The 24,150-nt window shown below is 36.8% G+C and overlaps 1 protein-coding gene across 5 annotated transcripts in view; it reads right to left on the reverse strand.

The window, feature by feature from the left end:
* Positions 1 to 24,150, reverse strand: part of LOC150103420 (solute carrier family 52, riboflavin transporter, member 3-B-like) — a 130,134-nt gene that overhangs the window by 24,794 nt on the left and 81,190 nt on the right. For all 5 annotated transcript variants that reach the window (XM_090398002.1, XM_090398000.1, XM_090398003.1 and 2 more), the window contains one exon: positions 8,005 to 8,316. In XM_090398002.1, coding sequence (XP_090254128.1) covers positions 8,005 to 8,316 — 312 coding nt within the window. The remainder of the gene's footprint in view (positions 1 to 8,004; positions 8,317 to 24,150) is intronic.

Here is a 24,150-nt window from a genome sequence, read left to right on the forward strand (position 1 = left end):
TAGTTATCCCTTAATAACCGCATAAAATCCAGTTCCTTCCTCCCGTGTGTCCTCTCCTCACTCCAATCAATGCGACCATAGTTGAAATCCCCCATAATAATCACCCTCCTTCCACCCATTTCTTCTATTTGCTTGTGCATACTGTCACCACCATCTTTTCCATCACCTGGTCTATAGCCGCACCCAATTGTATATTTAGTTCTGCTAGCCACAATCTCACACCAAATGGCCTCAAATGTGCTCTTTTCTCTATCCTGCAATTCAACTTCTATTCTCCTTGGCTGGAGCTCATCAGCTATCATCAACAATACTCCTCCCCCCATTTTATTCTCTCTGTCATTCCTGAACACACTATACCCATCACATTCAATCCCACTAGTTATATCATCTACAGTCAGCCATGTTTCACTAATACCTATAACCTGTGGTCTGGAAGTGCCAACCATGGCCAAAAACTCTTCCTTCTTGTTCCTAATACTCCTAGTATTAGTGTACATGAATTTAAGACCCCCATTAGCCCCAACCCTACCTTGATGCCTTATATTAACTATCCCACTCTGATTTGTTGTCCTTATTTGCTCTGGCATATTATATTCATTCTTACATTCAACTGCCTCCATAAGGACTGTATCTCTACCCACCCCCCCCTAACAAATCTAGTTTCCCTGAATTTGCACATCCACTACATTCAGCAACACTTTCTCAAGTCTTCTTACACCATAACCATTCAAATGCAAGCCATCCATCTTATATAGATCCTTTCGCCCATCAAACTCACTCCACACATCCACAAATTCCACACCACTCGTCATACATAACCCACGCATAAAGTCATTTGCAATTATAGCCCTCCTTTTAAACATTTCACTGTCATACCGTGGCAAAAGACTAATCATTCTAACTCTCTCACTCTTTTCTTTTGCTACCTCAAACAATTCATTCAGGTCTTCTATCATTTCCATTTTATCTCCTTTCAAATCATTCGTACCTGCCACAACAATCATTTCTTTCACGCTTTCCTTTTGCTCTCTAATAGACGCAGTTACGTCCTTTATGGTCGCACCAGGTTGGTACGATTTTGTCAAATCCTCTACTAACACACCTCGTACTAACGAGTCTCCATACAGCACTCTATCCTTCATTTTGTTCATGTTCACATTCATACGTCTATTTTTCCTGTCATACCTTTTATTATTGGTTGGTTCATTCAGTCTACTTTTGTTCATGCACTCTAGCTGCTGTTTTGCTCTTTCTATCGCACTATTCAACAACGCGATCTCACTCAATGTATCTATCTCATCTTTTTTGTTCTCTGAGAAACCATTTATACTATCATTCACACTTTCTACATTCACACTCTCACAATTTTCATGTACAACTTTGCCGTTTCTTGTCATATCCCTATTTCCTTCATTTTGAAGGTTGACAAAAATATCACACTCACGATCCGAAATATGCTTCAATTCCGCATTCTCCCTACATTTTCTACACACATTCAATCCTTTATCATCATCTAACCACACTCCGACCGCACTCCGCAAAGCATACATTTCACAGCTAGTACACTGACTCATTTCTTTTATGCTACCGTTCTTTGATAACGATGGCGAACCTTCATTACTGGCCGCCATTTTCCTACGCACAGGTGCCATATTTATCCGTAACGTGTTTTGTCACATTAAACGTTATAACACACCAAAAATAGACGCACTAAAATACGCAAGGCAAATAAAACAAAACTACACAATATTAAGTAAATTGTATCGATAACTGAAAATGATACTTATCTTATCTGGAGCTTGCACGAACACTACTCATTACGAATTCATCTAGCGGCGACTTCCGACATAGATTATGTTATAAAACACTTTAGTACACTAACCACGTTAATTAAGCTCTAATAATATACCAAAATTAAACACTTAAGTCCATTAAATTGAATCCAAAACACCAATAAATCAGCAAAAAACACAAATCTCTCAGGAGCTCTCCGATAGCACGACCGTTCACCAGCTAGCCTCGACACAAGCTATTTATAGTTATAGTTATATATAGCTATAAATATAATTAACTATATTATAAATATAGTTAATTATATTTATAGGTCCACATAAAAAAAAAGAAAAAAAGTTTTGCTTCATGTATAACTAATGTCTTCCTTTCCAACAAATTAAAATTGGTTCTTTCTTCGAGTCCTAGCACATTATGAGAAGCCGCTCTATTCTACCAACTACTTGTTCCTTTAAACCAACATATATGTTAATCACACATACGTTCTCAGTCTCGTGTTCTTGCTCTAAATTTCTAGCAGGGAAACCATTCCACTGCTATGTGAAAGCAACTAAATCTCAATCATATGAAAAAAAAAGGCTCCTTCATTTTAGGACTTTTCTCATACCACAGTAATTCAGACTAAGAAAGCTGTTTTTCTTTGTATAAGATGAAAGAATTTTTTTCCTGAAACTTACTTGCATTTTGCAAAATGCATATGCATCTGCTGCATTCATTTGGTCTGTTAAAAAAAAAAAAAAAATAAAATAATACACCCTCTGTCCAAAAAGAAACTGAACTTTTTGAAAATAGAAGAAACCTGTTGTATCTTTTTGTTGTCAAAACCAGCAACCTTCATTAGTGTTGTGTCAACTGTTTATGACATTTGTTTCATTAGAAGCTGAGTTATAGTGCCAAGAGTGACTGTGTTTTGACGAACGGTTGGTCATCACGATATTCATGTTGTACGCGACGAATTCTCGCTATCAATCACTTCAAAACTTCAAGGTAAAACTCACCATTGACTGTTTGGCCGGGTGGAACAAATTCTTTGTGGATAATGCCCTTGGAATCGTAGAAACAAATCAGCACTGTCTTTACTTTTTGACTTCTCCAAGCAACGTTTTTCGAATGCCCCCTCTTCTGGTGGTCTCCACTCAGCACTCTGGTGCTCTGTTTCAGGCTCATACTCAAAACACCACGCTTCGTCACCAGTAACGATCGTTTCAAGGAAGTCTGAGACCCTTACGCTTGAGTCTAGTATGCATTCATTCACTAGGAAACTCAGGTTTTTTGTCTTCCAGAACACACACACACGCATACACGACCCAGCCATAGGCCTGATTCATCAGCTATTATCTTAACGGGTCCTTGCAGTGTTCAATTCAATACATTTTTTGGTCGTTGGTTAACTTGTGGGAGACAAATCGCAAATTCAATTTACAAAGGCCCAAACTCTCAGTCAAAATGTTGTGCACAGCTGATTTTGGAATCCCCAATTCATCTTCATTCAATCAATCTCACGGATGATTTCGAGTTTTCTTTGATGAAATCATGCACCACTTTTTAGATGTTAACGTCACTCAGTCCAGTTTTTGGACGGCCCGGTTTTTCATTGTCCTCAAGCGTCTCATGACCACTTCGAAATCACTTAAACCACTCGTAAATATGGGATAAGCATTCATCACCGTGTGCTTTTTGAAGCATTTGATGCGTTTTGGTAAAACTTTTACCAAGTTTAACACAAAAGTCAATCGCAGCTCTCTGTTTGAAACTCATTTTCTGACCATTCGTCATAACTCACTGTCACTCTTGGCACTATAACTCGGCTTCTAATGAAACAAATGTCATAAACAGTTGACACAACACTAATGAAGGTTGCCACTTTCAACAACAAAAAGATACAACAGTGGCACCACTAGTTTCTTCTATTTTCAAAAAGTTCGGTTTCTTTTTGGACTGAGGGTGTGTGTGTGTGTGTGTGTGTGTGTGTGTGTGTGTGTGTGTAGCTATATATATATATATATATATATATACAGGGTGTTCGGGATAAATTTGACAGTTTCGTAAGGAAAAAGAAAATCTTCTTTGTATCTATTAAATTTAATGAATTGACAAAAAAACATTACAGGCAGAGTTAATTACAATACTATCAACAAGATTTACTCAAAATAACCACCATTAGCATCGATCACAGCTTCAATTCTGCTTCGGAACCTCGAACAAGCTGATGCTACAGTCTCCCTGGGAAGGGCTGCAAAAACTGTTTTAATTTTATCCATTAACTGGGCTTTTGTATTACTGGAAGTGCGATTGGTGTCTTTTTCAACTGTGCCCCATACAAAATAATCCATGGGGTTAAGGTCTGGGGAGTTTGGAGGCCAAACATTTGGACTGGTGAAGTCGTAGAAATTTTCAGACAACCATTTTTGACTTTTCCCAGAGGTGTGGCAAGGGGCCGAATCCTGCTGCCATACATACGGCCTACCATTGGCTACCCTTGTTATCCAGGGCTTGACTACAGTTAGCAACTCCACGAACAAAGCCCGAATTCCAATGCCAGGGTTCTTCAACACCTGTTCCTGCAGATTTGCGAGGAATTCTGCTGTACGAACGCAATCAGATCGTCTGCTAGGGATCTTTCTTCTTGCTACATCCTCGTAGTCACCATTGCAAGTCTCTAGTTCATGCCTGATTGTTTTTACTGTATTCAGGGAGCATTGGGCAGCAGTCGTAATATCCTTATTTTGATGGCGGGCACGAATCATCATGATACAAGTTATTCTCTTCCATGACTCAGGTGGGTTCCAGCTATCCATCCTTTCTGACATCTTGTATATGAATGAAGAAGGGTCCAAACTTTTAAATGAAGAGAAGTGTGTGTTAATACATGTAACTTACAGAAAAATATAATTAATTATAAATATGTCAAATTTATCCCGAACACCCTGTATATATGTAAATAAGTTTTTTACCTTGGGAATAATGTATATTAGATCTAATATACATTATTCCCAAGGTAAAAAACTTATTTACATCTATATCTCATCCAGAGATTCTTATTCAAAATAAAAACACCTTGTAGCAACTTGTATAGATAAAGTTGATAAGGCTCTGTATTACTAAAACCTCGGTATTTAGGGTCTAGCTACTCACTGAGGAGACCCCAAAAAAAGGTTGAAACTGGTCTGGGTAGTGACCCCACCCATAATGTATTGCAGTATACATCTCTTAGTGAGATGTGCTTTACATTATGGGAAATACTAAGAATAGTGATCAGAGCTTTACCCACCTTTACAATGAGTTGCACCACCTTTAGACTTGAACTACATTTCAGGCGCAAACTTAACTGTTTGCTTACTTGGGATTAGGAGTAAAATAACCAAGTTTATAAAATTACTTGGTAACCCTAATATATATATATATATATATATATATATATATATTCTGACACTTTGCCTTTACAGATTTTGTTTGAAATTAGGAATGCTAAAAATCCTCCTTCAGTTTTGTTGCAATAACTTTGTCTTGGGCCAGATGAAACATAATGAAATTTGGGACTTATACAAGAATATGGATCATTTGTATTGGCAAAATTTGATAAATTTTCAACTGTTATTAATCTCACACTGGATAAATGGACTTGCAGCTCAGTCAGTATAGATGAAGCTCTTTGGTCAGAAAGACCTGGATTCAATTCCCGTCAGTGACACCTTTATCTGATCTCTTTGAACGAAAGGTGAGTTAGCGGCATCATACTGAGGTAGGGGGTTTTTTCACCAGGAAACTCAGGTTCCCCCCCCCCCCCCAGAACAGGCAAACTGGTCTGTGAACACACACAGATTACAGTCAGGAATACTTAAGACCCAGCCATAGAGGCCTGATTCATCAGCTATACGGTCCTGAGCCCAGATAAAATTAGGGAAGATTCAAGATTGAGATGGTGCCATACTTCCTGTAAATAGGGCCTCACAGCCATTGTATCATCATTAGAAATAAAAAAAATGAATACTTGCTTATTTCTGCATGGAAGTCTCCTATTACACTATCAACATGTCTTTCTGTTGGTATCACAAATTTCTATTTGTAGACCGGAGAGAAATTCCTCATATTCATCATCCCTATGAGAGTAATCTGGTGCATAAACTTATCTTAATTATGCATGTCTTTCTTTTGCCTTTAATCTTATTGAGATTAATCTTGAAGATACTGAGGTAGTTTAGTAACATATCCCTCATCTGTCCAATGTGTTTCCAACATACTCAGTTTAAACTGTTACAAGAATGAAAAAAAAATAAATAAAAAATATTAAGTTTTCCAGTGTTAAAATTCTGGCATTGACTGTTGATTATTTTTTAATGTTTTTTTTTGCTGACCACTTCATATACTTCTTATCTTAAGTAGTCTCTGGGGGATGCGTTGGCTGTCCCAGATGTGATAACAATGAACGCATCCTGTAACGGTTCATAGTAGTTACAAGTAAAGAGCTGCCACAAACTTGCCACTCTTCTGCTGCAGAGTCCTTTAAGGATAAGGCTGAAAGCAGACTTCCACTTCAAGGAAAAGGGAGATGAAGAAAAAAAATCACCCTTAGCCCTTGAGTTCTCTAATAATATTAGGGGAAGGAGAAAGAAAGGGAAAAGTGATGAGGATGAAAGAAAAGTAGGACAGGATCTACAGGCAATATATCAGAAGTATATTGCATGAAGTAAGACAAAATCCTGTAATGAGTACCCCAGTTCACCATTGCTGTACTCATTAGAGTGAGTCTATAAGTGGGCAATAATATCAAATTGTCCAAATCTTTTCCAAGAATATTTAATTTATTAAGCCTACCACATAACAAAATTCATCAAAATCAAGAGGCTTGAGAGATTTGGTTTTTGGCTACTAAAACAATGAGGACCCTCAGTATATTATATCTGCCTATTACATGATTCTTCAGCCAGCCTGCCTGTTGATCAGAGAAAGGAAATATAGATATTATTTTGTATGCAGGCACATACTTGTGTATGTACACACACACACACACAGAGAAATGATACTATCAGCTTTCCTGATAAAGAATGTTTAAAAAGCGATGAAACTTATAAGCTTTCATTATAAGCATCATAATATCAACAACGTTAAAGCTCACACAGAATGTCTGTCAAATTTCAAATTGCTAGCCCATATGCATTCATTCACAGTATTTTTCTCATTTCCCTTTTACCCTCTTTTACCTTGTGGTGTTGAGGGTTTATTAATCATCGGACCTCAAACTGTTCACAGGATAAGGTGGTCAGCCCTATGCCTTGGTGTATCCTATGTCCTGTAGTGTTGAGTTCTCAAGGCCAGTTTGCCTGCTTTGCAGGATGAAAAACTCCAAGATAAACTGGGGAAAAACCCTACTGTCCATGCCCAACACTGGCTAACTTGGCTATGGCTGAGGAAGATCCTTCAGCTCCTCACATCACCAACGGGAATCGAATCTAGGACACTCCTTCCCCAGGCATATGGTTGCGAAGCGCACAGCCATTAGGATAACTGAGCAGACATTCACAGTATTTTTTTCTTTTTTTTAATGTGACCCTTGCTTGCCCATAAAGAGTAATAACCCTATAAGTACACAAATACTGTAGCCACATGCCACATTTTTTTTTAATATATCATTTATTTATTTTTTTTACATAATCCACAAACCTTTTCTAGAAACCAACCACAGAACTTTTTCAAATCACTTCAGGCCTCTAATAAATTTGGCAGTGATCTAACACCAATAATGAAACTGATCTTCCACCTAAAAACATTCCCAAGATGAGATTCAAATCCATAACCTATTGGTTGGAGAGCAGGTAAGGCATGCTAAATCAACTAGTTGACCAGGCAGAAACCATCTGGGTGTATACATGAAATCTGGGTGCATCACAAAAAGCTAGTGACTGAACTACAGTACTAATGTACAACAGACTTACAACCTTTAAGGGGCAGGATTCAAATAAAAACCATTTCATCCCATCTGCAAAGGATACATTACCACCTCTTTCCTTACTAGGTGTCTATCAAGTACTCTGTTCATAGGGTATGCTTACAAGCTATATAGATTTCTGCTACATTTAAGTTTTCACTCTTAAGTGACCTCTCTGGAAGCTTTTTAACAGAATTTTCTCTTTTAAATTTTCATTTCTTAGAAAAGAAAAAAAAATGCAAAATTACAAAGAAGTATAAGACTGAAAGAGAGAGAATAAAACTTACTTGAACTGCTGGAAATACTCCATTACTTAGTGCTGATATCCAAGCTAATAGTATCAAAAGATATATATATCTTTTTGGAGTTAGAAACCGAACACAATGTTCCCACCTTATTCCTTGTCGTTTATATTCTACCTCTTTAAAAGTACCATTGCATACTTGATCTGCATAGTTTAAACATGGCTGTCTCTCAGCAACATTTTCCTCATTTATTAAATAACCAAAAGTCCTAGTTCCACAGCAACCAACTGCTTCAGTAGAGTCAATTATAAAAACATCAGCATTATCCACATTATTCTGAAACAGTGCAAAGACCTGAAAATAAAATTGTTTTAGATATGGATATTTAAATGAATATTAATATAAAAATAGAAGTGTTAATAAAAATCAGAAATACCTAAAAAAGGGCCAAGTTCCTCAAAGCATTAGAAATTATGTGTTAAGAAACCTCCCTAAAATGGTCACATTCCAATGCAGATGCTGGCATTCCAAAAGGTTCCTCTTTTATATTTTTAACCTCTGACATTCTCACCTAAAAAATGACAATATTCCACTCTGTGAAACAGAGCAATATGCAATCAGCTATATACCACTCTTATTTTACATATATAATGGATGACGACTGATCTAAATCTCATAATCTAGCACTAACATCCTTACTGCTTATGGCTAAGTTATCTATTTCAACTTTGTAATGAATTTTTAAATGATTATTATTGCACCCTCCATGGAGTCAACAGATTCATTGTGGGAAGTTAATTCAAATGACAACATATTTATCATAGTGAATCTTCAAATTCTTAAAACTCCTTGCATTAACAACACATGCTGGTAATGTGTTCCGTTCACTGACAATTCTCCATGTATAAACTCTACTCCTCGCACTCCCTCTTCACCACACTCTTACATGACTTCCAGGGAGGACTTCTGGTTTTTCCCCTTTCACCTTCTACTCTTTTTATAATCTCATCTGGATTCATCCACTATTCTCTAAAATCCTCCTATATCCAATAAAATTCTCTCACTAACTTAAATATCTCTATCACTTAAATAAAAGAGCCAATAGGCTTCACTTCGGCAATGTAACATTATTTAAATGAAGGGGATATTAAATCCCGCATTATTTCAAAGTCGAATAAGAAAATCAAAGATCGGAATCAAAGAGTTTCATACTGAATATAGTAAACTATACAAGTATTGCCAGATACTAGCGTAAGCTAAAGCACGTAGTACAAACTAGGGCAACTCGTGGCAAAGATGGATAAAGCTCCGATCACTATTCTTAGTATTTCTCATAATGTAAAACACATCTCCTAGGAGATGTATAATGTTATACATTATGGTGGAAGGTCACTACCCAGACCGGTTTCAACCCACATTTAAGTAATGTTACATCGCCGAATGTAATGTAACGAAACATTTAAATAATGCTACATTGGCTCTTTTATTTAAGTAATTTATGGGTGCACCTTTATTTGACAACTCATATAGCAGGGTATATAAGTTATTTTCGCCTTACCCTCAGTATTAATCTGGTCTGCCTACTCACTGATGAGACACCCAATGAGGGTTGAAACCAGGATATTAGATGTGGGATTTAATATCTCTATTTCAATACCTGATTTCAAGGCTTCTCGAAGAGTAACATTTAAACCAATAGAATCTATTTGTAAACTACTAAGATCTCCAAAAGACAACCACCCTTTCTATAAATATGCTGGAGTTTATAATATTCCATGCTCGTGTGGCTCTAGTTATATCAAACAGACTTCAAGAAGCCTTGAAATCAGGCAAAAAGAGCACATTGGCTATGTCAAAAATAACAGACAGGACATTTTTGGCCTATAGTCTCATTTCTCTACAACTAACTATGTCATCGAGTGGGACAAAAGTTGTTCCCCTTACTTAGAGGAAGATTACCATTCAAGAATTTTCAAAGAAACAGCCACAGTCGCCCGTTCTACTGTCAACCTTAACAAATCAAATCTTTAAAAACAAAAGAAATGAACTTTAATACAAACTACAGAAAGTTCCTTAGCAACAGCTAGTTAATCTTGTACATGCGATACGTGTTTCACACACGTTCGATACTATTTTATTTGTAATTATTCTAGTCAGTTACAGTTACACATAATTGCGAGATTGTTTCAGCATATATGTAAGTGCCCTGAAGATGCCAACAGTTAAAGTTTGGTGAAACTAATTGGTTAAGTTAATAAAATTGATCAATACTTGATCTGTAAACCAAAAATATTATTACTAATTCTCAGGATCAAGAAAATAAACCTTCATTACATCTTGTGAAGTTATCACTAAATCCAAAACATTAAAGCCTTTAGTTGCTTCAATCACATGCTGCTTAAGATACTTATCTCTCAGAAATTCAACAAAATCACTCTCCTTGTTCCCATACACTATCTCCTCCTTCCATTCTATATCCCTGTAATTAAAGTCTCCCATGAAGATCACCTTTTTACATGCTCAACTAATTTGCCTAAACATTTCATAATCAGTACTCTCTCTGCATTCCCTGGCCTATAACAGCATCCTATCAGATATACTAACCTGTTTATTTCAACTTCACACCACACATCAAAATCTGTGCATGCACTATCAACTTCCACACTTTGTGGACACAATTCCTCTGTAATTATTAATAGCAATCCTCCTCCTCCTGTTTTCACATTTCTATCCTTCTGGACAGAAATCCAGAGAAACATATAAATAGAAATATTTATACAAATTTGGGATCTAGACCAAGTGATTCACTTAACGTCTGAAAATCTGCAAGTTTGAAAAGTACAAGTAACAGAGCATGCTTGGATAGAAAAGTGTAATTCATAAAAGAACCATTCAAAAGGGGTAAAACTTTGGCAACAGTGATAATTAAGAATGAGATGTGAAAATAAAAACATTTTCTAATGGTAGAGATTTTTCAGTGGATCAATTGACATCTAAATGATATGTTTCATGAACACTGCAATATTTCCTTCAAAGTTAAATGCAGAAAGTCTACTGATGTTGACATAAAAACTGCACACGAATAGCAAATGAATCGCCAAAATACTTGTCATTCTCCAGAAAATACTGAACAAAGATGAAATGGATCCAATCTTTCCATGCAATTCTAAAAAAAAGTATCTTGGTTGTTCAAGGCTATTTTGTGCACAGACATGTAAACTGGACCTCTTTTTTGAAAATGGCAGCAAAACAATAGAACAATGTCAAAAGCTAAGGATAACATGAAACCTGGAAATGAGAACCTTGACGCTGATGACATAAAAAAATTACGTGAAATTTTCAGATTAAAAGGAATTATTCAAAAATCAACGAGGGAGTTAGAGAAAGCAGAGAAACATTTACAAGAACTAAAGCAGGAAAAGAAAAATAAGGAGAACAAAAAGAGGAAGGAAAACAATGGAATTCATGAATAATAACAACAAGTAAGTCGGTTAGAATACAAGAAAAAAAAATAAGTAAAAGGGTATGGTGATTCAATAATTAAATTTGTATTAGATGACAAATCCCTTCCCAAAAGCTAAAAGATGTAACAAACGCAATAGGGTATGCAGCCGTAAGAGTGATACAAATGTCAACAAGCATATTACAAATCTCCTGAAGGGACTGACTGCACTTTGGGTTCAGGCATTTTGAATGTGTCAGGAAATGGAAAAGAGATAGTTAGCAAACCGAGCTAAGCAGAGTGTATGAAAAAGCAAAGAAGTAACTTGTTATGTCTATACACAAATGCAAGGAGCATTAAAAACAAAGTGGTTGAGTTTGTTGCTTTGGTTAATACATTGTGACCTAAAATTGTTGGCATTAGTCAAACCTAGCTCTCAGTGTTGAATGTGGTAACTGGACTCGAGCGTAAAGCATACAGTATTTTTTAGGAATGACATAAGAGACAAGGGGAGTTGTTGTTGTCTTGTCCTTTGAAGAGTCTTAGATATTTCCATTTGCACCTTGAACTGCTTTGGCTATGTCGATGATTTTGTTTGTATAGAGCTTCGTATATGTTCAGGATTAGGATCTATTGCTTGCAAGGCTGCTGTAATTGCTGGACAGGTAAAAATGTGAGTGGGTGTCAGTTCAGAATTAGGGCAGTTATTGCAGTTTCTAAATATTCTCATATCATCTGTATTGATCTTCATTCCTCTAAAATGTCCTGTTCAGAGTCTTGCAATCATGGTGGAGGTCTTTCTGTCAACACTGATTTCGGGAATTTGGTGGTGTATCCCCGATTTTAGTGGAATTAATTTAGATTTTGCTAGTGAATTAGCATCAGCAAGAGTTATGTCGGTTTCTTGGTTGAGTTCTTTGGCCTCTTTTGCTCATTTATCAACTGCCTCATTGTAATCAATGTCTACATGAGCAGGAATCCTTGTAAAATGAAACATTTTCCCAAACACTTTAGTTGGTTGAAGAGTTTATGGATGTCTTGTGTGAGCTTGGTATTGCCATTTTTGATTGCCTCCATAGCTGATCTTGAGTCACCAAATTATAATTCCCTCTGATTGTTGAGATGATGATAATTTTAAATGAGCTTTGAGTTTTTTTATTTATTGCATACAGTTCACTGGTAAAATTGGAAGCAATTCTCCCAGATCCAATTTTTATTGAAAGTTTTCACCTTTCAGAAGTTGAACGAGAGCACCAGCAATAATGTCAGATGTAACAGTGAATTCAAGGCTATAAGATGTGAAGTAGAGGCTAACAGAATGAAATACACTGGTGTCCAAAACTAAGGATGAACTACATTTTTATTTGGCTGCAGTCATGAAAAAATTTTCATGACTACTGCCAAATGTGGACAAATTTATTGCCAGCATACTAATAAATTAAATTACACAAAAAATGTGTTATAAAATTTATATAAAAGTAAATTGCAATATGTTTTTGGCAAAAATTACAAATTTCCTAAGAACATAGTTAAGGAATTAATGTCCAGTGCTAACAGAAAACTATGAAGAGAGAGACATTTCGGTATGGAACATGTCCACCCAAAACTATGATGCAGCTCTCACAATGTCACACCATGCTTAGCACCAAGTGATTCGGGAGTTCTTGAGGCCCACTCTTCTTTCAGAGCAAGGATAGCCTTGTTTGTTTTCTGGAAGGGAATTTTGAGCAGCAATGCATCTCTCTATTGTATCTCAAACATGTTCTATAGCACTGCTTCCCAAACTTATGGATGTAAAAGAGCCCCCTTGGAAAAATTAAAATATTTCACGGCCCCCATCGAAAAAAAAAAAAAAAATGTAATACAGGCATATATTATTATAATGTTTATTGTATTTATATTCAATACAAAACATACACAGGGAATATCGCAAAAATCAAATGCAAATATTACATTTTTAGCATCTTACATGGCACACACTTAGTCTTAAAACATTTTAAATTTGTTTTCATTATTTCATGCCCCCCCCTCAACAAAACTAATGGCCCCCAAAGGGGCTGCGGCCCACATTTTGGGAAGCGCTGTTCTATAGGGATGAGATCTGGTGAGTGTGCTGGCTGCTTGATTCAATTGATATCCTAAAAATGAATTCTTTGCCTACAGCACCACGGAACAAATATGATGTTGAAAAACTAAGTTGCAATATTGTTCAACAGTCATAGTCCCATGTGTTGAGGCTTAAGTGCTGTGAAGAATTCATGTTGGAGGTTTAATGGAATATTATTAGCACTGAGAAAGGATTAAAACTAATTTTAATACTTAAAATATTTTGTCTCCGTCATAGATACATCTTCAGGGATTACAAAAAAACTTTTTTGTAACAACACACACACACAACAATAATACAATAGTGAGTGAAACTAAAGTCCTATCTAGGTGGTGTGCCCTCTATGGGCATTTGCATTAATTATCAGAGATCCCACTTTACATCCCAGGCAACCTGCAAATGCCCACCTAGGACTTTAGTTTCACCCACTTTTTCTGCAGCTTGTCCCACTTAAGTGGGGTTGCTGTTAATGATGAGTCTCCTCCACATCCTCCTGTCTTGTGCTGTCACCATATCCAAGTTCTTCATCCTCAAGTCCTCTTCTACCAGCTCCCTCCATCTCTTCTTTGGCCACCCATGCTTCCTCCTTCCTTGCACATCCATCTGCATGCCCTTTCTTCGTGCATATTCATCCTCCCTCCTCATCACATGACCAAACCATCTCAACCTTGCCCCCTGTATCTTTGCTCCTAAGTTCGTAACTTTCACTGTTCCCCTCACATAGTCATTTCTCAGACGATCCTTTTTGGTCACACCACACATTCCACCTAAGCATTCTCATCTCTGCTATCCCCATCCTGCTGATGTTATTTTTCCTCAGGGCCACAGTTTCCATAGCATATGTCATAGCTGGCCTCACTACTGTCCTATACATTTTGCCTTTCAGCTTGATCGGCCCTCTTATCGCATAGCACTCCAGCCATTTCTCTCCAGTTCCTCAAACCTGCTTGTATCCTGCATCCCACTTCCTTCTCAGCCCCTCCATCTTCTTCCACTGTTGAACCTAAGTATCTAAAGTCCCTCACCTTCCTGATGACATTTCCTTCTAGCTTCAGATCTGTCTCCTGGCCGCCGTCCACTTTACAACACATATACTCTGTCTTACTTCTGCTCAGTCTCATACCTCTCTCTTCCAGTACTTTCCTCCATCTTTCCAGTTTAGGTGTCACTTCTTCTCTTGAATCTGCACACAGCAAGATGTCATCTGCATACAACATTGTCCAAGGCACGTCTTCTCTCATCTCCTTCATCACAATATTAAACAGAAACGGACTTAATGCTGACCCTTGATGCAAGCCAACTGTCACTGGAAAACTCCCCCCCCCCAGGCAGGTCCGACCTCATCTTCACATTTCTGTACATCTCCTGCACCAACCTGACATTTAGTTTCACTCGCTATTGTATTATTTTTGTGTGTGTGTTGTTACAAAAAGTTTTTTTGTAATCCCTGAAGATGTCTCTGTGACGGAAACGAAATATTGGAAGTATTAAAATTAGTTTTAATCCTTTCTCAGTGCTGATAATATTCTATTAAACTTCCAACATGAAGTCATAGTCCCATTTTCCATTAAGCATAATACCTCTCCACACAATGATCCCAGCACCACCGTATCTATTGCTTACAAGAACATTCTCCCCAATGGTAAGCAGTACCAATTTCACACTTGATTAAGTGCCATCTAGAATCAGAGAAAATACTATAACAACTTTCATCTATAAGAGTGCATTAACCCATTGGTGGCTTGTCCAATTTTTTATGGATAGAACACCACTGAAAAATGTGCTCTACAATGAGCTGTGGATAAAGGAATGCAGACTACAGTGTATATCGAATGTATATTTTTGCATGTATATTGTTGCAGATATCTTGCTACAGTTTGTTGGCATATCTGGGCACCAGTGCTTGTGAAGCCAACTTGCAAGTTGACCTGCTGTGGTGTATCAATTACACTTTGCTGTTCGAACCAAAAATCTGTCTTCATGCTCCATGGTAGAGTGAGGAAAACCTCTTAGCAAACATCTGGAACACATCCTACTGGTTCTGAAATGCTGCCCAAAGCCTGAATATAATGCTATGCGAGATTCCAAACTCTCTGGCAACATCAGTAATTCTGTGGTATCTTCAGGCTTTCAAATAATTCTTCACCATGTGAAATCATCTAGATGATGTCATTGAGACATTAAGACATCCAAAGTTTGCAACTATATTCCTTCACTAAAAGAGCTTCCTTCAAACACAATTTGCTTAATGAAACCTTTGGCCTAAATCCTGTGGAGTGCTTGCCACAGGACCGCTTTATGCATGCAATTCAAAAATTTCAATGTGTATCCACTTTCTTCTCGAAATCAGTCATACAAATTGCTACAAGTTGATTCACATGAATTTGCAATAGAGTTCGTCCTTAGGCTTTGGACACCAGTCTATATGGTGGGGTGTTGTTACAAACTAAGTAGTTCAGTTGTTAGGACCAAAGAACTGCACTGCCAAATTAGTTTGATGAGTACTAAATAAGAAAATATTATGGGTAACTTAAATTATTCAAATAATGATTGGGTAGCAGAGAAAACTGATGACAAGAACGAAAAAGAATTTACTGAGTTGTTGCATGATAATTTTCTCAAGCAGCATATAAAAGAAGCAACTCAAGGGCAAAGAGTGTTAGATTTGTTTATGCTGTCAGAAGGTGTCTCAGTTAACGATGCGACTATTTTGTTGACAGCTTGTGAACAGTGATCACGCTGCACTGACCTGGGGAGTGACCAACACTATTTGGACGTTCCAATCAGGACAGGCTGCACATGCTGAGCTACAAAACTGGAAATTATGACAAACTCAGGAGAATATCTTTAATCCCATGATATCAGTTACTGAATGGGAAGGATATCAGCAGTGAATGGAAAGCTTTCAAAAGATGATTAAATAATGTTGTAACTGAATGTATCACTAGAATTCAAAGAATAAAAAGGATGGGAGTGAAATGAATGTGAAATCGTTATTATTATCTGAGTCAAGGACTCATCGAAGGAGGCTATATGTCACCCAAACCAGCTGTCACACCTTCTCTTAAATTCATTCACACCAGATGCACTTACTACCCCTAAAGGTAAACTATTCCGCTCACTCACTGCTCTGTGGGAGAAAAACCTGGCTCTTACCCCTTTCTTGACTGTGAACAAACTTCCACATAACGAAAAATTTCATCAGACACTATCCCATAATACCCATTCAAAAGTTTATAGACCTCTATCATATCACCCCCTCTTTCTCCTGTTAACCAGAGTTTGTAATCCACATACTCACAATCTGTCCTCATAATCTAAATCCCATAATCCAGATATAATCTTTGTAACTCTTCTTTGCACCCTTTCCACAGCTTCTTTATCCCCTTGGAACCCAGGAGACCAAATCTGTGCACAATGATCCACGTGTGGTCTTATCAAAGCCTTACAAAGACACAAAATGACTATCTTATCCTTATATGTCAAGGTAAGTTTGCTTCAACATCACAATTATCCTCTGAGTTGTATTTGCAACTTTTGCTACGTGATCTCTGAACTTCAAATTCCAATCCACCAATATGCCAAGATTCCTTGCCTCCTCAGTTTCTTGTTCATTATATTATATATAATATAATGCCACTGGAAATCTAAACATGCCAAAGTGCACAACTTTACACTTACTAACATTAAAATGACAGCCATTTTCGTTTGTCCAAATTTCCAGCCTATTCAAATCATTTTGTAAGTGCTGAATATTCAGTAGCCTCCCTGATTGTCCTGCCTATCTTTGCATCATCAGCAAACAATTGCATATCAGATCTTAGACTCTGCCTGATGTCATTAACGTATAGATTGAACAATAATGAACCAAGGACTGAACTCTGAGGTATACCACTGGTCACCTTAAATATGGCAGATTCACACCCACTGTATACCACTTTTTGATTATCTGTCTGTCATCCATTCGTGGATCCAAGTCAAGAGTTTATGTTGCAATCCCATATTTTCCAGTTTATGCAACAGACTTGCATGTGATATCCCATCAAATGCCTTAAAAAAATCCAATATTATCATAGTATATCCATTCCCTTTATCCAACCTGGCCATTACATTGTTATAAAATATGAACAAATTACTAAAACATGATCTTCCTTTATCAAATCCATGCTGCTCCTTGTAGAGTATAACGTGATTATCTACCCATTTCTGTATGCGAGTTCTTACCAACTTTTCGAAAATCTTCACCACACCAGAGATACTGATAGGTTGGTTAGACACATCAGTTTTTGCACCACCCTTATACAATGGAACTATCATATATTCCTTCAATTCCTGTGGTATCATTCCTGAGCTGAGAAAGCTCAAGTTATACAAACATGTGAAAGGCATAGCCAATTTGGCTGAACATTCCTTTAGCAAATGGGCTGATATTCCATCTGTCTCTAGAGACAAATTCTTATCCAGGTTATGCAACAGCAATGCAACCTCATTTTTATTCACATCTAACTTCATCCAATGACATATCTTATATCATTGGATGAAGTTAGCTTCCAACACTCAAGTACCATCTGCATTCAATAAAATTATCTTTCACATTCATTCTTTCTTGTGCTTGCAACATAATGATAAAATTATTTTAGATTGCTTTAATTTGCATGGCCAATTTCTTTTCATACTCAGATTTAGCTTTCCACACTACTCATTACTTTACTGGCCTGAGCTTTATATATTTCATAGCTCCTCTCACTCTTATTCTCACGATATTCTTTCCACACCATCTTCTTGTGGATCTCTTGCTTAATAAGGCTACACATCCATTTCACTTCCAACCTATTAATTCTTTGAACACTAAGGATACATTCAGATACCGCCTCATTTAAGCACTTTTTTTAAAGATTCCCATGACATATTTCCCATTCAGCAACTGATATCATGGGACCAAAGATAGTATTCTCCTAAGTTGATCATCATTTTCAGCTTTGTAGTTCAACATGCAACCTGTTCTTATCGTACCTGTTCAATTAGATACTTCCCAAGAAAGCGCAGCATGATCACTATCACCAACTGATGGTAAAATAGCCATATTCTTAACAGACTCCTTCTGATGCTAAGAGCAAATCCAACACTCTTTGACCTCGAGTTCCTTCTTTCACATGCTGCTTGAAAAAGTTGTCTCGCAATAAATTCCTCTTCTTTCTTATCATGAGATTTCTCTTCTACTTAGTCATTGTTTGGAAAATTAAAGTAATCCACAATGATCACTTGTGGCAAAACTGGTGATACATTTTTTCCTCCCATGCAACTGAGCCACCAAACCTGTAGCAACACCTCACCAAATATTTCATTCTGTTAGCCTCCACTTCACACCAGAGAGACTCAAACTCTCTGCTACATGGGATATTGTTACATCATTGTATTCTTGCATTTCTACCCTAACTGGACTTAAGTCATCTGATATCATTAGTAGTACTCTTCTGTCATTCCTAAAAATAGTATAGCATTTACACTCGATCCCAGTTACTATTTCTGATAGCCAGGTTTCACTAATGCCAACAATCTTAGGCTACATCATATTCAATAAAACAATGAACTCAATCCCTTTGTTTCTGATGCTCCTTGCATTTGTGTATAGATATAATAAATTACCACCTAGCCTATTCTTATAATTCGATATGCAATCTATTTGGTCTTGTTCTAGAACTTTCTCTTTTCCCTCTCCAGACATACTCAAAACATCCGAATCCAAAGCACATTTTTCCAACCCTTCACCACATACATAACCATGTTCGAAGACATTCATATCTTTATCATGTTTGCATACCCAAGCTGAACTTTCACACACATTTTTCCCATTCCTCCCTTGATGATCTAGTTTCCTTGACTCTCTGCATTAGGTCTCATACCAAGAAGTAATTTTTCCAGGCTCCTGATGCCAAATGAATTCAAGTGCAGGCCATCCCTCTTATATAAGTCTTTTCTGCCAACAAACTCACTCCACACAACTAAAAACTTGCATCCATTTCTTCTATGCAGCCTGCACATGAAATCATTTGCTATCATTGCCCTCCTTCTTAACAATAAGCAAGAGATCCATAAGATGTAGAAGGAAAGAATATCATGAGAAAGGGAGCTATGAAAATATAAAGCTCAAGCCAGAAATTACGAGTATTGTACAGAGAGCTAGTTGGATTATATGCATGGAAAGGCTTGATAATTGTGGAAAAATTCAAATTTTGATTGAAAACACAACTGATGTCCTTACATGGCACCCTCAATGGGATGGATAACCATAAAATTCATTTACAGAATCAGAATAAAGTCTCTGAGGTCTTTCGTAAGTTAATACAACCACACTTGTTGAAGTTGGGAGAGTGTTTCACAGCTGATGCAGATCCTAAAAATAGTCTCTCAAACCTATAACAACTTCTATGTAATAAAGATTTTTTTCATCCATCTAATCCTACATGAAAAAGTATCCAGAGCATCGTCTGCTAATCCCAACTTGCCATACAGATGACAGCAAGATTTAATTTTTGTGTTCTTCAAGGATCTTCAGAGAGATTGATCTACCAGTCTGTCCGAAGGAAAACGTATGAAAGTAGCTAGCTGAATGAAAGGTTTGAAAGTGACATGGCGATCATATTTACAAAAAAATGTTGGCTATTTTTTGATGTATCTTTAATATATGGGATGGGAATGGTTTTGCTGTGATTCTTTTTTTTTTATTTGGTAGGAGGGATGGGGGATGCATGCAGTATTTTATCAATTTTATATAGGCTGTAGCCATTATCTAAAAAGGTGCTGCAAAGATCCCTGAGCTCAGCTTCAAGGGCAGTATCATTTGAACAAATAGCCCTGATTTGGTCAGGATTGGGTTTTCTGTAAACATGAATGGTGAGGGAAGTCATGCCACTAGTATATCTAGAAATGGAAGATAACTGTTCCTTTCTTTTTCTATTGTGAAGTTGATACAGACCAGTAGGTTCAGATGCTCTGAGGACAAAGAAATGCATTGCCAAATTAATCTGATAGATATTAAATGGGTAAATATTATGAATGACTTAAATATGGATGGCTGAGAAAACTCATGATAAGAACAAAGAATTTATTCAGCTGTTGCAAGACAATTTTCTCAAGCAGCATATAAAAGAAGCAACTCAAGGCCAAAGAGTGTTAGATTTGATCATAGCATCAGAAGGTGCTTCAGTTAATGATGTGACTCTTTTATCACTAGCTGGTGACAGTGATCATGACATACTGCCCTGGTAAGTAGTCACCAATATAGACATTCCAATCAGGGCAGGTTACATGCTGAACTACAAAACTGGAAATTATGACAAACTCAGGAGAATATTATCTTTAATCCCAAGGTATCAGTTACTGAATGGGAAGGATATCAGCAGTGAATGGAAAGCTTCTAAAAGATGATTAAATAATGTGGTAATTGCATATATCACTAAAATTCAAAGTATAAAGAGGATGGGAGTGAAATGGAGGTGCAACATCATGAAGCAAGAGATCCATAAGATGATGTGGAAGGAGTATCATGAAAATAAGAGCGAGAGGAGTTATAAAATATATAAAGCAAGGCAGAAAAGTTATTTAGAGCTGTTCTAACAACATAACTCCTGTCACTGAACTCAACTACCTTTGCCACACATTTTTTTATTTAAAGGAATTGGCTACAATCCCTTTAAAATAAATTAACTTCTCCCCAATTTCCTCCTTCTCATCAAAGGACAAATTCTTCTCTTATTAAATCCATACATGTATGAAGTGTCCTGTACCTGTCAGCCTTCTATGGAGAGATGTTACCACCCACCTTGGAGAACACAAGAAATATATTTCCAACCATCATTATGGCAAGTCAGGATTGGCAGAGCATGCTTAGGTCATGCTCTACACACAAGACTAAATGGAAGAAAACCAGTATGCTATGCAGAAGTCATTACAACTCCAGCCATTTGTGGAGTCAGCAGCAATGAAAGTCTCCTAACCTCAACAAGTGTGGCTGCAATAATTTGCCTAAAATTAGGAGCAGGTCATTTTCAAACCAATTTCAACCCAACAGCTGTCAACTTTTATTCAACATTAGAAGACAACAAGTTAGGACTTTAATTGTTAAATCTATTGCAATTTGTATTGTTTCCAACACTAATTGTTATATGTGTTCTGCAATGCTTCAAAATCCAATAAAATACACTAATTGTTATTTGTGTTCTGTATCACTCATCGTCAAATTTCTGACACGTACCTCGGGGGGGGGGGGGTGTACAGGATATTATATGATAGTACTACATGAAAAATTTGCATCATCACTAACTTCCTATCAACAATTTTTATACTAATCAATCTGTTATCTGTCAAGAACTCCAGCATTATCAGATCTTATATTTTTATCTTCTAAGGTACTTTTTACCATATCAATCCACCTATATCTTGGTCTTCCTCTGGGTCTTTTTCCTGCCAACCTGGCAGAGAACACTTGTTTTGCTAATCTATCCTTTCCCATTCTATTTAAGTGACCATACCACCGGAGATTAGCTCTGCTTACATATTCCTGGATGCTAACAATGCCAACCTAATATCCTCATTTTTAACATGATATTGTCATTAATGCCATCTGTTCATGCTCTAATCTTTCTCAGGACCTCTCATATCTGTGGTCTCTAGTCTTTGGTCAAGTGTTTTACTTCTAACCCAGCTCTCAGATCCATAAGTTAAAATTGGTTTGAACATTGGTCCCTGTATACAGCTTTAAAATTGGTCTTGTATACAGCTAATTTATTATTTTGACTAATTTTTCTCTTATTCCATATAAATTTATGCAGTTGACTTAGAACTAGATTTGTTGATTCTATTGTCTATTTCCATATTTAATTTGCCATCTTCACTAAAAATCATGCCTAAGTAGCTGAAATGTTTTACTTGTTCTATAGGTTCTCCATTCACGATGCAGATATTTTCAATGTTTCTGCCTATTTTCATTGTCCTTGATTTGTTATTGCTGATTTTCATACTAAATTTATTACAACAGTTGTTCAATTTAGTCAGGGAATCTTGCAGACTTGTACTGGATTTATTTTAAAGTATAACATCATCTGCATAAAGTAAAGAGATGAGATTAAGATATGAGATGGACATGGATGTTTGTGATTGTCTGGAAATACCAGTGTTGGTCGGCGGTAGATGGCGTTGCGGTCAGTTGGTGATTGAATGGTGGTGACGGAGTTGAAGAGCAGGTGCCCCTCTTCAATGAGCCCTTGGACTCCCTGGAGGTGTCAAATAATAATAATTAACATCTCCAATTTTGATTTCAGGTTTAAAGACACTTTTCTTCATAATGTGATCCACACAGATAATGAATAACAGAGGGGATAATGTACATCCATGTCTGACACCAGATTTAATGTCAAACCATCTTCCTGTACTTCCTTCAATTATAACTGCTGACTTATAACTCAAATAAAGACTAAGTATTGCTTGATATAATGCCCCATTGACACCATATAACTGTAGCTCATGCATATTCCCATGATTTCTCAACTATTTGTCATAAAGTGAAGTTCTGATTCTGACAGCTTCCATTTGGCCTGAATCTAGCTTGTTCTTCACCAAACTTCCCTTCCACAATCCTTCCTTACACATATACCTTACCAGGTACATGTGCTCTGTGTAATGCTTTGAAATCCCATGAAATAATTGCTTAATAAACATATCATTTGTTTTGTTCTGAATGTTGTTTAATAATATTAAATATAAGATAAATGGTTTGTTGTTGTAATGAATAAAATAATTCACTCCTTCCTTAAATACAAAAATTATACAACTAGTGGGATAAGAAAAATTGTTCAAGGGAAGTGCTGCATTTCAGAGATATGTTTGCTTTGTTGGGAATCCTTCAAGTGGCCTGAAATAAGCTATGCATAAAAGACATGCTTGTTAACAAAAACACATTGATACCATTTAAGATCAGAATTTCTCACCTTTCTGGCACACTGATAAACATGGAATGATGTATACTGGGTTATCAGCACTCTCCTTGAACACACAATCTCTTTTCAAAGGGTTATTGTGTTCAATATAACACATGATGGGACAGAATGTACTTATGCAATTCATAACAGATGTAAGTCTTCATGTTAACTTATCCTCATCTCTATAGAGGAAAGTTCGACTTAAATAAGAGGGAGTATACTTTTTTTGGGGGGTTTAATATCAATCCCACACAAGATCGCAAATCTATAATATGATAGAGCCATGTGTGAGCAGGTTGTTAAGGAAAAAGAAGGAATTTAGAAGGAGGACAGATCCAAAGAAGCAGTAAATAAAATAAAAAAGGATGATAAGCTGGTTCAGTAGGTCTGAAGCTTAAAAATGTATGGCAGTTAGCCTGAAGCTGAAGATGTTTTTTTCTATGTCTGGAGGAAAGTAGAAAAATGAAGGGAACCAGCATCCATAAAAGCAGAAAAGAAGATAATGTTCACAAAAGTGATTAGGGTGAGTCTATGAGGTTATATTTCAAGCAGACTGTCCTCCTCTGGACAGCACTGAACACTTCTAGAGGGGTTCTAATGCAACACACAAATATGAGAACAGCAATCTGAGTTAGGAAATTAAAGTAATAATTTCTAACTCG

The sequence above is a fragment of the Typopeltis vanoorti genome, chromosome 9, assembly GCF_054136105.1.
Source record: "Typopeltis vanoorti isolate ZY-2024b chromosome 9, IOZ_Tvanoo_1.0, whole genome shotgun sequence".
Lineage (NCBI taxonomy): Eukaryota > Metazoa > Arthropoda > Arachnida > Uropygi > Thelyphonidae > Typopeltis > Typopeltis vanoorti.